Source organism: Ceratotherium simum, chromosome 4 (assembly GCF_057802395.1).
Source record: "Ceratotherium simum simum isolate JZ-2026a chromosome 4, ASM5780239v1, whole genome shotgun sequence".
NCBI lineage: Eukaryota > Metazoa > Chordata > Mammalia > Perissodactyla > Rhinocerotidae > Ceratotherium > Ceratotherium simum.
Window position 1 is genome coordinate 28837057 of NC_141903.1, and position 15556 is coordinate 28852612.

The following is a 15556-nucleotide window of genomic DNA, read 5'->3' on the forward strand; positions in this document are numbered from 1 at the left end:
GTTCCTGACAATCTTTTGTTTTACTGGATGTGCATCAGAGACCGGAACAACACCCTATACTCTGATTTAGTTTAAAGATAATAGGAACAAAATCCATAATATGTATAGTAAAGATTACTATTTATGTGAGTGGTGCCAACAATACCATCTTTTAATTCTTTAAATATGGTTTTCTCTATATCTTTAATTATATTCTAAAAGCTGCTTTCAATTCTTTGTCTGTGAGGTCCAACATCTTAGCCCCTCAAAGGGAATTTCTATTGCTTGCATTTTTTTTTCATTCCTTGTGTATGGGGCATACTTTCTGGTGTCTTGAATTTCTTATATTTTTTGTTGAATAATGGGCATTTAAATAAGATTTTATAGGGCCGGCCCCGTGGCTTAGTGGTTAAGTGCACGCGCTCCGCTACTGGAGGCCCAAGTTCGGATCCCGGGCGCGCACCGACGCACCGCTTCTCCGGCCATGCTGAGGCCGTGTCCCACATACAGCAACTAGAAGGATGTGCAACTATGACATACAACTATCTGCTGGGGCTTTGGGGGAAAAAATTTAAATAAGATTTTATAGCATCTCTGTATACTGATTTCCCCCACCTGAACTCCTGGTGCTTTGTGCTATTGTTTGGGGGTTTGGCTTCCTTGTGTTAGTAAAATCCATTTCCCTTGAAGTATGGAGTCTCTGATGTTTCTAAATTATGGGCTTCTTCAGTGCTAAAAATCACTGGTCAGTTTAGAGTGACAAATGCAGTCCTCACACACAATGGAGAGTTCTATTATTTTATCGTTAATATTTAGGACAAACCTGTGAGATAAGAATTGTTATTCTCATGTTTAAAATAAGCAACATGTGCATTAGAAAGCCTAGACATTAAGTCCAGGTTATTCATTGGTAATTGGGATTTGAACTGAATTCTCAAAGCTCTTTACATTGAATCAGCCTGTAAAGCTGATTGGTTCGTTAGGAAGAAAATACTGATCAAATCTCTCCCTTAGTTCAAAAGCCTTTAAAAGTATCTCCCACTTACCTCTGAGATAAAGATCAAATTATTTAATATACTATATATGGCAATGCCCCATCTGGTCTCAACTTCAATCTCCAGATTTCATTCTCTCCTCTTCCAGAAATTCATATCTCGTGCTGTATCCCAGGGTTTCCCAAACCTGGCTGTGCCTGAGTCACATCTAGGAGCTTTCAAAACATACCAGTGCCCAGGACTCATGTATGCAATTGATTCACAGTCATGCTAGTGGAATGGTGAATCCTCAGGCTTTAAAATTTCTCCAGTGATTCTAACATTCATCTAGTTTTTTTTAAGTTCTAAGGGTTTAGACCCTTGTTATATTAACATTTCCAAACTCTTTCTTCTTTTTCCTGCTTGATTCTCTTGTCCCTTTCCAACTCACCAGCTTCAAAAGTTTTCACATATTTTCTCTATCTTAAAATCTGGAACTGCACGTATTTCTTTTTTTCCTCCTCATACTTCTGAGTTCATCCTATCAGATTGTCCCAATCCTCCTCCTGAGGGAAGATCTATTGATAAGTATTTATGAGGCATCCCTCATGACCTACTTTACAGCCCCCAGGGAGAACACACAATACCTCTGTTTCTTATCTGCCATGATAAGAGCCCATCCTGCTCCTCACTCCAATATCAGTAAAAGTGACTTAGTTGGATGGAGATAGAGGGTTGAGAAGCAAAGATGAACAAGATAGCCACTGTTGCTTCACTCCCTGTTGTCTCTTTGTGTGAGGTAGGTCAAATGGGGAACCTAGGGAGGGAGTCCTGGTGTATAGCATTGCTGTGAGTATTGCTCCAGATTGATCCTTCCAGACACAACTATTCCTATTTTTCTGAAGAGAACACTGAAATTAAACGTGTGTGTTTACTCTAAATGTGGCCAGACTCCTTGCGGGTTGACTCAAAGGTTTGGGAGAGTGATCAGCTCCTTCTGTGTTCACTAAGCACTTTTTGTGAACTTTCTCTCACATCTCTAGGGCAGCCTTCTGTTGACATGGTATTCCTTATTGAATTATAGGGTTGAAGGAAGAATAGAGGCAACAGTCCACCCTAACTAGGAATCTAGGTAGTTGGAGTAGTTCCTTTAAAAGTAAGACACTTTCTAAATTGGCCCTGGATTCCATTTGCTTGTCCGTTGAAAATGGGCAATGAGTCCTGTGCCATTGTTACGAACGTCTCAAAGGGTTTCTTCCACAGACTTGATCAAACGCCTCTCTTCTCATCATGGATCAAAGCTATTTTCATCATCTCGGCCTTTACTCTTTATTCTGGTGAGTAAATTTTCCAGTCCTGGGTAAAACACTTCGCGTATCCTAGATCTACAGAATGCCTTCAGCTGTAACTTAAGAATGCAGTGGTTGTTTCACTGGGTTTGTAATTCTTACATTGGTAAAATGACACAGAGCATGTTATAAATTCCTTTTAAATATTTCATCATTGAATTCATTTTTCTCATTTCCCACATTAGAGAAGTTGCAACAGTATGTGAGTTAAAATGGGCAGTAGACTTTAGCTCTTCGTTCATCTGTAACTCAAGAATTTTAGCTCAATTCTTTTTTCCATTTGAGGCCCAGATTCTATTGTGGTTAAATGCAAAGTGTGGGGAAGGAATAATCTCTTCTAGGTCTGGCATTCCTTGAAAATCTGATTACCAGCTCTGAGTCCCTGAAATCAAGGCCTTGGGTAAGGAAAGAACTCATTCATACCTCATGAGTTCTTTCCTTACCAGTTATCATCCTTAAAGCTCAAAGTGGCCCATAAAGTTAAGAAAAATAGTAGCTGTTAGGTATTGAATAGAACCCTGATATTAGAGCAGAATTTCTTCATATTTAAGTGACTTCACACCGGACATTGTCTTCCATCACAATGAAATGTCTCTTTCAGAAAGCTTTAAAAAATTGGTATCTTCAAGCAAGGCATCCGAAGTTACTAGAAGAGGATATATGACACTATTTTTCACAGAAGTAGATTATTTTGGGAGTTATTTTTTCTAAGATTTGAATATACTTGAGAATTTGTCTCTTTGTTACTGCCACAAAATTCTTACCTCATTAGTTGCAGTTCTTTGAGTAGATCATTTGCATAAATTTCTGCTGCCAATATACATGTGGGCTTCTTATCTTTTCAAACTGTTCTTTGGTTACAGAAACTGCTTTCTTAAAATCACCAAAGTACAGGATTTGGTTAAGTTACTACTGGTTCATTTGGAAGTTGAAACATGTAAATTTTGAACCATTTTTAATTTTTAAAATCACAGCAAATTTGATCAAACAAAATGTACAAAATACTCATTCTTAAAAAAGTGAAAGTATGTATATATTATTATGGCACCAAGGTCAAGATAAAGAATTTAGCAAGCAATACAAAACCATTTAGCATTCTTTATACAGGTCATTGTGTATTTATCCTATTACCCCAAAATTCCAATCATGGGTAGTTATTTGTTGAGCACAAAACTGAGAGATATAAAAGTGTATTTAGAGTAGAATTATTCATCCTAACAAAACAAAAAGGAAAAAAGTACCACCTCAATTATCGATTTGTGGGAAGATAAATCATAATTATTTGTATATGTCCACATAGTGCAATATTACATGGGGTGAAAATAAATAAACTACAGCTCTCAAATCAGTATATATAAATGTCACAAGAGAATGTAAAAAGAAAGGAATATAAGAATACATATTGTATTGTTTTCTTTGTGTAAATTACCATGATATCCAAAACTATACCAAATACGTAAATCTAGTGAATGTATGTATTGATACATAGAGAAATTCTAGAGGCAGGTAGGGAATGACGAACAGAGAATTTAGTTTGGTGACTTCCTTTGGTATGTGTGTGGGGGAGTAATAAGAAAGATGTGACCTGGGAGGGAAAGATTATGGGTGGGGGTGGGAGTTGGTTACATTATAAAAATACATTCAGCTAGTTGCATGTTTTCTTAGGCCTTTTTCTTTTTTCATTTTTTTACAATGACCTTTTTTACATGCAACCTTTTTTATTTTTCAGGGAAAGATTCACTCTGAGCTAACATCTGTTGCCAATCTTCCTCTTTTTTTTTTGGCCTCCCCAAAGCCCCAGTGCATGGTTGTATATCCTAGTTGTAAGTCCTTCTACTCTTCCACGTGAGCTGCCGCCACAGCATGGCAACTGATGGTTGGTGTGGTTCTGTGACGGGGAAACAAACCCAGGCTGCCGAAGTGGTGAGAGCACTTAACTTTAACCACTAGGCCATCAGGGCTGGCTCAGGCCTTTTTCTCAATAGAAGATTTTTATAAAAATATTGATAATGTTTTATTATTTACTGGGATGTGACTACATAAGCGTTTTTCTTTAAACCTAAATATAGATTATACTTGTCCCTTTTTGGATGTATGGCATTTCATATTAAGATTTAAGAAGACTGTATTCTAATATTCATTGTCTAATAAGTGTATATTGTCTACATTCTACAGCCAAACTGTAGTGCATGCAGTCACCTAAAAATTTGTGCAAATGAATATTTTCCAGTCAGTGCAACCATTGGCCACATTTATTGCAATAAATGTATTTTTTGCATTTTATTCAAGTAAGAATACAATAGGAAATATTTACTCTTTTAAAGTAATGAAGAAATCATCACAAAATGTTAAGAAAATCCATTTGCTGATAATCTAGGCATGACGTATACAGAAAATAACTGTAATATTTCTCTAAAAGAAAAGGAAACACACTTCTACCAGTCCTTAAAATTCTTACTTCTGAAAGTAGTATTTTAAATATCAGCACAATCATGCTGGATGTTCTGCAAATGTGCAAACCAATTAGTTTAACTTAATTTAATTGATTATGAATTACTAATAGCAGACTAGTAGCCAGTATGATGTTATTTCAAAGTGCTAGTGCTCAACAGTAGATCTTGGTGAAGCTGTGAGAATCAGCCCTGCAGACCTCCAGCCACAGGGAGAACAACTGAGCAAGGAGCAGACTGACCACTACACTCTGAAATCCATCACAATGGGCCCATTAATGCTAGAAAGGGCCTCATGTGATTGTCGACTTGGTCTCCTGATATCATGATGGCCTTTCACACCTTCCTTAGAGTGCAGAGCAGTCTAGGACACCACGACCCAAATTCCCTTCCCTTTCTCCTTCACTCTGAAGGAGTTTGTGGTCTAAGTCTTTGCCAGTCTTTTCTGCATCACTTTCCATTTTCTTTCACATGTGTTCACTCTCATAAAGTCTTTGCCCATTTACTCTCAAAACTGTATCTGGCTCTTGGAAGATCTGGAATAACACAATCCCTAATGCCGTCCTTTCTTCTATCTAGTCTGAAGACTGAGTCAGGACTGAGCTAGCAGAAAGGATCAAGTAGCCTGGCCGCACAGTAGGGAGAGGACATTAGCAGGGCTGGGGAGCGGGTGGGGTCCAGCTACTTGTGGAAGTGGAGTACAGCCTCACGGTTATGTCCCAAGTTCAAATCTTCCTCATTTGGAAGCATTTTGTGCACTGCTCGGAGAGTTTAATGTGTTCTTTCAGTAATTGTTTTTTTCTCTCTGACTCTTTCTACAGAGAAAATGGTGGCAAATCTACTTTTGCTCATTATGGTAACTGCTGACTTTTTGCCGAAGCTGCACATCCCTGTGGCTTTTATTGTGATCCCATCTTGCAGTGGATTCTACAGACAATGGATTTTCACAGAGTCTTCCATTCTTAAAAGACCAGGTGAATCCTATAGAACACAAGGTGAAATAAAGGATATTCCAAGTTCTTTCCAACTTTAAGATCCATGATTTCAGTATTTTTATTCTCTATGTTCAATTCTTCAATGACAGTTTGAAAAACCAGTATCTGAATTACATGTTTAATAATGTAAAACCTAACACAATTTAAAAACCTAAATATTTTGCTTGATAAAATGTTAAATGGCATTATATTTATTAAAATGCCCTTGTTTATTTGGTTAGGTAATGGGTTAAAACATATCCATATTTCTGATCCCTATAACTGAAGAGATATTTTCCCACAGTGACAAAATATTACATTACTTAGGTGTTCAAAAAGTACCAATAACTTGGATTCTCTCTATTCTAAAGATTTAGAACCTCCAAGTGAGGTTTCTGAGAAATTGAAAATCTAACACCCCAGATTAATATTATGATCATGGATCTTAGGTAGTATTGACTTGGACTCTAAGACCTAGGATATGTCTATAATTGAATGAATTACAGAATCTATAGAAAGATAATACAAGATTTATGATATTTGGGAAAAATTTGTCATATGGTTTTCATTGTTGGTCACAAATCAGTTGAGAGGTGGGGGGGGTCCTGGGATGGCAGGAGACAATGCCTTCATTGACTTAGGACTTCTTTTATTTGGTCCAAGTCAGATGTTTCTCCATTAGTCTCCACCATCCAGCCATAAGAAACAGGCTTTAGCTGTGTGTCCAAAGGCCTCTTCAAACCTTGAATGTAATGGCAGAAGTATAGATTGACAGTTGGATGGCAGCTAGAAACCTGTGACATGTGCTATGCTGGGCATGCCACTCTTTTCAATAAATGCTTTTATATCTAAAAAGTAATCAGTGTGGGGGCAATTAAATCATGTAGCATCTCTAACATCCCTCAGAAAGTATCTGTTAGAATGTTAATTTGTAGAACAACATTATAAACATGTTTTCGGCCAATTGCATCCCCTTTTTTTTGTAGATGACTTTATAAAAAAATTCTGCAGTGAACACTGGTATATTCATTTATGTATTCTTTTTTTTTATTTCCACATAATTAACGGCCTAGTATGTGTCAGGCCCTATGTCAGATGCTAGAAGGAAGGTGGTAAACAAAAGCAGAGATAACCATTGTTCTCTAGGAATTTAAATGTACTGATGAAAGTTATTATCCATTAATGAATGGAAATGCTCCTTCATTGCATGACTCTTCTCCACAAAAGCTCTGTGAAACAGCTTCCCACATGTTATCTAACTTAGTTCTTCTAAGGATCTTGTTGGCTGGACACCAGCTCTAAATTTTAGACACAATGAAAATGAGACGTAGGGAACTTAATATTTTAAATCTGACATTTTGGTAATGAAAAGGAGTTTGGATAGAAAACTTGACATTTTATTCTTTTAAAAAACTAGTTTATTGGGATATCTACATAAAAAGTAATGAGTTTTAGGTATAATATAATAATTTAAAAAATATAATATATACACACATATATAGCGAGAAAAGCGACCATCACCACAATTCGAATTTAGAGTGTTTACATTACCCAAAAAATGTCCTTCTTGCTCTTGGGAGGTCATGCTGTCTTCCCACCCCCAACCCCAGACAACCACTCATCTACATTCTATTCCTCTTGTTTTGCCTTCTCTGGACATTTTATATAAAGAGAACAAAACAATATTTTTTTTGTATCTGCTTCTTTCGCTTAACATATTTTGTGGTTCATTCACACTGTAGCATATATCAGTAGTTCATTACTTTTTAATGTTTAATAGTATTCCATGTTGTATCGATAGGCCACATTTTATTTATTCACTAGTTATAGGCATTGGGATTGTTACCGCTTTTTGGCTATTAAGAAAAATGATGCTATGAATTTTACTGTACAGGTCTTTTTATGGACCTATGTTGTCATTTTTCTTGGGTAAACATCTAGAAGGAGAGTGGATGGTTCATATGGTAGGTTTTTGTTGAATTTTTTAAGAACCTATCAATCCACTTTCCAAAGTGGCTGTACCTTCTTACATTCCCACCAGTAATGTATGAGGATTCCATTTCCTTTACATCCTCACCAACAATTGTTATTACATACCTTTTTAATAGCCACTCTAGTAGCTCTCTTTATTATTTTTATAATCATAAAAATACACAATAGGAAAAGGATAGCCTCTTCAACAAATGGTGCTGGGAAAACTGGATGTCTACAAGCAAAAGGATAAAATTGGACCACAAAACCCAATTTTAAGTCTTACTCTGTAGCTACAGTAATTAAGACAGTGTGGTATTACTGGAGAGTTAGATATATAGATCAGTGGTACAGAATAGAGAACTCAGAAATATTGGTGCAAAACAATTTGATGCAGGAAGTATAGTCTTCTCAACAAATGGTGCTGGAACAATTGAACAGGAATAGTCAAACAGTGAACATTGAACTAAAGTTCACACCTTATTAAAAGATTAAAACCTTAAGGTTGGAAAGAATTTAGAATATCTTATATTCCACCTTGTATTCCTTTAAAAGGAATTATGTATATTTGTATATACTTATATGAAGATATACCATTGACTGTTAAATGAAAAAAGCTAGTTATGAGAAATATTTTGATTTTATTCTTCTATCTCTATTTCTATCTATCTGTCTTCTATCTTAAGGCCAGCCTCTTCAAATCTCTCTCAGCTCCACCTTCTTTGTGTGTCTACGTCAAATCTCCTTCTGTCTCTCTTTTATAAGGATGCTTGTGGTGACATATAGAGTTCACCTAGACAATTTATATAGAGAGATATATGTGTATATATGTGCATATCTATATATCCATATACTATGTATCTACCTATATTTGTGTATATATCATGGTAAAATATAATTGCATATATAATATGTGTGTTATTACATATATATTTGTTCATACATATATGTATATATAGAAACATACATAGACATGCATACATATGTACACACATGTATGCACATATATATACACATGCATACATACATGCATATATCTGTGTATATATACATTTGTATATATTTGTGTATGATTTCAGTATAGTTGTATGTTAAATATCTGAACATTTGTGCATATATATAAATATTTATGCTATTAAACATTTTCTGGAAAGATAGATATGCATCAAATAATCCATACTTCTAACAATCCCTTTAGTGGTTAATTTAAAAAACTTGTGACCTGTTCATCATAGGCAGTGTCTCCTGCTCTTAACCTCTGCTAATGAATACATATAAGAGAAAAAGTCCAGTGCCTGGGACATAAGGACTTCGCCATAACTTCAACTCTAAACTTCAGTTAAATTTTCCCTGCAATGTCATGAGCCAGAAGGATTTGCCTGCAGAAATGTTTTTGTCAGTGTCTACGTAAGTATTTCAAAGAGCTAATGTAAGTATAACAGCACTTTACTATAATAAAGGAAAACTTTTTGCACCTATCAGAATTTGTTTCCTTTCATTCAATTGGCACGAAATGGTGCTAGACTCAAAGGTTCTTTTCTAAATCTTGGCTTTCTGCTCTGACAAAAAAGGCAAGTTAGATTAAAGTGACAAATGTAAGTCTAACAGACAACTTAAGTGCAGGCCATTTTAATATTTTATACCTAATATTTATGACAAATCTATGAGACAGAAGTTATTATGCTCACGTTTAAAGTTAGGATATTGTGGATGACAAAATCTGAATATTGTGTTAAGGTTACTTAGTGGTAGATGGGATTTGAACTCAGGACTTTCGTCTGCCAAAGCTCTTTCCACTGAGTCAGGCTGTGGAGCAGGTTAGTTAAATAGCTCTGATTAAAACTCCTCCTACTTCAAACCCTACAGGGTTCCCCACTTGACTTTGAGGTAAATGTCAAATTATTCAACATATAATTTAGGGCACTGTCCCAGGGGATCTCAATTTCACTCTGGAGCCTTCTTTCTCTCCTGTTCTTAATATTTACAGGCTGTCGTCTAGTCCGGAATCCCAAAGCTGGCTGCCCCAACACTCATCTGGGAGCTTTATGAACATTCCAGGTTGTGAGTTTGTACCATAGTTTTACAAGATGTTCTCACTGGGGGGCATTGGTTGAAAGGAACATGAGAACTCTCTGCATTAGTACTTACAGCTTGATGAGAATGTCCAGTTATCTCAAAACAAAAAGTTAATAAAAATCAAGTCTCCAGTTGAGTCTAATGTGCTTCTAGTGTTGCAAAATACTAAAGGTCTAGTTATGTATCTAATTACAGTTCTCAAAACTCATTCTTCTCTCTCTTGTTTTGATTCTCCTTTCCTCTCTACTCAGTAGCTTATAAAGCTTTCATATCTCTTCTGTAAGTGTTTCACAGCACTGTTATTACCTTCCTCCTTCCCCATACATCTGGGTACATCAGATCAAACTATCCCGAAGCTCCTCCAGAGGGAATATCTATTGATAATTACTTGTGAGGCATCTCTCCCGAGTTACTTGACAGCCTCCAGGTGGAACACAGAATACCTCCGTATCTTATCTGCTGTGAGCCATCTCTCTTACCCCCATAAAGCTCTTCACCAACAGATCCATAAAGGAAACTCCTCAGCTGGGTGGAAGTAGTTGGGAAGAAGAGGTGAACAAAGTCAGCACAGCCTGTAGAGGTATAGACATCGCTCTCCACTGCCTTCTCCGTGTCAGGTAAGTCAGGTGGGGAATCTATGAGGTAGCCCTGGTGTATGGCATTGCTGTGAGGACAGCTCCAAAGTAGACCTTCCTGAAATAGCTGTTTCTATTTTCTGAGGAAAAACTGAGATTCCAAAGTGCATATTTCCTTAAATGCAGCCAGGCTCCTTGTGGGCTGAGCCAAAGGGTTGAGAGAGGAAACAGCTCTTTCTTAATGTGCAAGGAGGACTTGTCTTAGTGTTTCTCTCAAGTCTCTAAGAAGCCTGCCTTGATGCTGAGAGTTGGAGGAAGAAAAAAGGGAATAGTCCACTATAACTAGGAATCTAGGGGAGTGGAGCAGTTCCTTTACCTGTGAGAAACTTTCATTTGGAAATGGGCAATTTGTCCCTGTGCCATGTGTTATAAACGGTCCTATGGGTTTCTTCTACAGACTTGACAAAATGTCTTTCTTCTCATCATGGATGAAAGCTATTTTCATCATTGCTTTGCTATTTCCCCTATATTCTGGTGAGTAAATTTTTCAGTGCTGGATGAAGCATTTCACATATCTTAGAAAATGCGGGGAACAACTGCTATTTTCTAGGAGTTGAAGAGCTTGTTTTATCAGGTTTGTAATACTTAAACTGCCGAAATGAAACAGCACATGTTACAAATACTCTTTTTAAAATTGCATCGGTGGATTGCTTTTTCTCATTTCCCACCTTAGAGAGATGGAGACAGAAAGGTGGGTTAGAATGAGCAGTGGAACTTAGCTTTTTGTCTGTCTATGACTAAAGATATCTACCTAATTTTTTTTTCCTTTTTGGAGGTCAGGTTCCATGATTGCTAAATGCAAAGTGTGGGGAGTAATAATGTCTCCTAGATCTGGAGTTCTTTGACAATCTAACTTGTTGTTTGCCGGCTCTGAGTCCTCTAAAGTCAAGGCTTTGTGTAAAGACAGAACTCACTGATCCCTCTGCTGATAATTTATATTCTTTAAAGCATAAGATGGCCCATGAATTTCAGAGTAAAGTAGCTTTAAGGTATTGGATAGATTCCTGGTATTGGACCTGAGTACTAATTAATTAACTAGTAATTAATTTCTTCATATTAAGTGACTTTATGCAAGGTATAATAAATGGCTTTAAGCAAGGCATTGTCTTCTCTGACTAGGATGTCTCTCTATAGAAATGAAAAAAAAAGGAGGGTTTGGTGATTATTAAAGAATACATAAAATTGTTTTTCACGGAGTGAGGTTAATTTGGAATTATGTTTCCAGATTTGGAGTTCTTTTGTGACCTTATTGTTTTGATATTGCCACATAGGCTCTCCTCATTATTTGTAGGGTCTTGAGTAGTAATTTGCCTAGTATCTGGCTACTAAAAGATGTGGATACTTCCACCAGAGACTCTGATTGTTTTCCCCTCTTATTCTTCTTATTTTTAATTTTTCTTTTGTGTTTTGGTTGCAGAAACTTCTTTTTTACCGTCAGCAAACTTGCAAAGAACAGTAAGTTAATACGGATTAATGTGGGAAGTGAAAAAGATAAACTAGTAATTATTTTATATTGTAAGTTTTAATAGCAAATTTCATCAAACAAAATGTACACCAGAATGATCCTTCAAAAAGTCAAAACAGAAAACAACAAAAAACTGTGTTATTATTATACTAAGTTCAAGAAATAGAATCTTGCCAGCCATATAAAAATCATTTGGCATTATAGACAAGGTAAAAATATCTCATTATTCAATAATTCCATTATTAGGCATAAATCTTGTTATATACAAGCATCTGATATGGGTTAAGGGGTGTTTAAGGTAGAATTTTTTATCCTAGAAAAATAAGAAGACTAAAAAAAACAATTTTCCACTTAAAGATGGGTAAAATAATAATTTTCATACATTCGTGGAGTGGAATATTATATAGAGGTGAAATAAACGAACTATAGTTCTAAGCACCTGAACAGATAAAGATTACAAAGACGTTTAAAAAGCAGGTCTTGTAAGAATATATAAGATATTGTTTATTTATGTAAATTATCAACACTATCATCACTAAACAAATTACATATATATCTATATGATTATATACACATATGCAAAAATTGCATATATAAATACATGCATATGTGGTGATTATCTGAAATCAGATTATCCAGTAGTGAAACTATTGAGCAAGACAAGGGAATTATAAAAAATTCATTTTTATGATTTCTTGTGGTATGAAATAATGGAGAAATCTGACCCAGGTATGAGGAGAAGTGGGGGCAGAGTGGCTAAATTATAAAAATACATTCTACCATTTGTATGTTTTTTAAAAATAATATTGAGTTTGTAAAAATATATCAATAATATTTTATGTCTAAGTGGGTTGTGGGTACCTTGATGTTTATTTTTAAACCTCAATATAGAATATATTTATTCCACTTTGATGCATGATATGATGTGTTAAGAATAAAGAATATTTTACTCAAAAAGTTTATTATCTGATAAATTTTATGTTATGTCTTTATGTTTAGCCGCCGGACTGTAACGTGTATAAAGATCGATTACCTTTTTGCACCAGAGAATGGAATCCAATCTGCGCAACCAACGGCCAAACTTATCCCAATCCATGCGTTTTCTGCAGTCAAAAGTCGTAAGGACACAAAATTGTATATTGGCTCTTCCAAAATAATGAAAAAAACCATCACAATATGATAGGAACATCCATGTTTCTGATAGCTTAGGCACAGTATATATGGAAAATAACTATACTATCTGTGTAAAAGCCACAGGAACACACTTGTACCTATCCCTTAAGTTCTCATTTCTAAAAGTAGTTTTGTATTTGACCTCTCATTATAACTCTGCAGGATATTCCACAAATGTATAAATCAATTAATTTAATTTAGTTATTATGACTTACTAACGCAGCCTGGTGACCAATAAAATGTATTTCCCAAGTCCAGATGCTAAATGATAATCTCGGTGACGTAGCTCCAAGCTACAGGGAGCATAAATGAGCAAAAAACCTTACTAACTACAGAACTCTGAATCCACCACAATGGGCCCATTCATGCTAGGAAAGGACTCCTCTGATGGTCCACTTTGTCTCTGAATTCCATGACAGACTCCAAACCTTCTTTAGAGATCAGAGCCTTCTAGGACACTTCCACCCAACTTCCCTTCCTGTATCTTTCACTCTGTAGGAGGCTGCAGTCTAAAGTTTGGCCGACCTTTCTGCCACCCCATTTTCTCTCACAGATGTTTCCCTCATTTAATCCCCAAACTGGCTTCTACTTCTGGAGAACCACTAAGACAATCTCTAACCCTCTCCTGTCTCACGTCTGGGCGGGGTCCAAGACTGAGTCAGGACTGAGCATGTAGGGAGAGTCAAGCAGCCCAGATCGGGGGAGGATATGCGCAGGCCTGGGGAGTGGGGCCCAGAAGCCTGTGGAAGTGGAGCACAGCCTCTCTTCTTCTATATTCACATCGTCCTCATTGAGAAGCTCTTAGTGCAATACTCAGACAATTTTAAACGTTATTTTAATAATTTCTTTTCCTTTCTCTGTGTTTTTCTTTCTTTACAGAGATTTTAGTGGAAAATTTGATTTTAGTCATTATGGTGAATGCTAACTTTGCCAGAGCTACACATGCCTGTGTCTCCTATTGCAAGCCTATTTTGTGGTGGATTCTACAAGCAATTGGAGTCTTCTCAGTCAGAGCTTTAAATTCCCAGATGACCAGAGAAAGCTTTCTATGGTATACAAGATGGAATACAGGATGTTGAAGAATTTTTCCAGTTCTAAGAGTTTGTGATTGAAAGATTTTTATTCTCTATATTAAATTATCAATGACAGTCGAAAAACTATCTTAATTGTATTTGATAATATAAAGCCTAATGTAATTTGCTATCATAAATATTTCAATCAATCAATAAATAATATTATCTTTATTAAAATACCCTTTCGTTCTTTGGTTGGTTAGTGGGTTAAAACACACGAATACTTTTGGTAACTATAATTAAAGAAATATTTTCAAAGGTGAACAAATAATATGTTACTTGGTTGTTTATTAAAAGCACAGACACAGGCACTTCTTTATTCTAAAGAATCAAAACCTCTAGGAGAAAGATCTGGGAGCTTGAATTCTAACAAGTACTCCAGGTTAATCTATGATCATAAATGTTAGGCAATAGTGGAGTTAAATTCTAAAACATAGGACGTGTCTCTAATTGAATGAATTGCAGAGCCCATTCAAAGATATTGCAAGACTTCTGAGGTTGGGGAGAAAAAATTGTATGATTTTCTTTGTCTCTCACAGATAAGACAAGAGATAGGTGGGCGATCCTGGGATGCCAGGCAGCACTGCCTTCATCAGTCTAGGATTTTCATTAGTGGTCCAAGTCCTGTGCTTCTCCATTTCTCTCCATCTCTCAGCCTACAAGAAGCAGGCTTTATCTGGGTGGCCAAATGCTCATTTAAAGCCTGATTTTTAGTGGAAGAAATGTAGATTGACTATTGGAAGATAAGTATCAAACTGCTACATAGACGATATCAGGCCTGCTCTTCTTTTCAGTAAACATTTTCACCTCTAAAAGAGTGATCCGTGTGGGAGGTACTCGTTTATATTCTTTAGTATTAATTCTTTTTTTTTTTTTTTTTTTTTTTTTAAGATTTTATTTATTTTATTTTTTCCCCCCAAAGCCCCAGTAGATAGTTGTATGTCATAGCTGCACATCCTTCTAGTTGCTGTATGTGGGACTCGGCCTCAGGATGGACGGAGAAGTGGTGCCTCGATGCGCACCCGGGATCCGAACCCGGGCCACCAGCATCGCAGCGCGCGCACTTAACCACCAAGCCACAGGGCCGGCCCTTTAGTATTAATTCTTAAGAAAAGTATTCATTAGAATGTACATTTTTAGAGTCACATTATAAAAATGCATTCTCTCTCATGGCCATTTTTATTATAGAGAACATGTGTAAAAAACATTATTCAGTGAATGCTGATAAATTCATACATGTATTCTTTTTACTTTTTAAAAATTATTTTGGGATCAATAGTGGCATAGTGGTTAAGTTCGTGCGCTCTGCTTTGGAGGCCCGGGGTTCACAGATTTGGGTCCCTGGTGCAGACTTATGCACCACTTATCAAGCCATGCTGTGGAGGCATCCCATATACAAAATAGAGGAAGATGGGCACAGATCTTAACTCAGGGCCA

The 15556-nt window shown here is 36.3% G+C and overlaps 1 protein-coding gene across 1 annotated transcript; it reads left to right on the forward strand.

The window, feature by feature from the left end:
- Positions 1-10176: 10176 nt before the first annotated feature.
- On the forward strand, positions 10177-14276 carry LOC106803405 (sperm-associated acrosin inhibitor-like). Its single transcript, XM_014794691.2, has 5 exons — positions 10177-10390; positions 10806-10882; positions 11826-11863; positions 12873-12991; positions 13926-14276. The coding sequence occupies exons 2-5, from the start codon at positions 10816-10818 to the stop codon at positions 13969-13971; spliced, it is 270 nt and encodes an 89-aa protein (XP_014650177.1). The 5' UTR covers positions 10177-10390; positions 10806-10815; the 3' UTR covers positions 13972-14276.
- The last annotated feature ends 1280 nt before the right edge of the window (positions 14277-15556 follow it).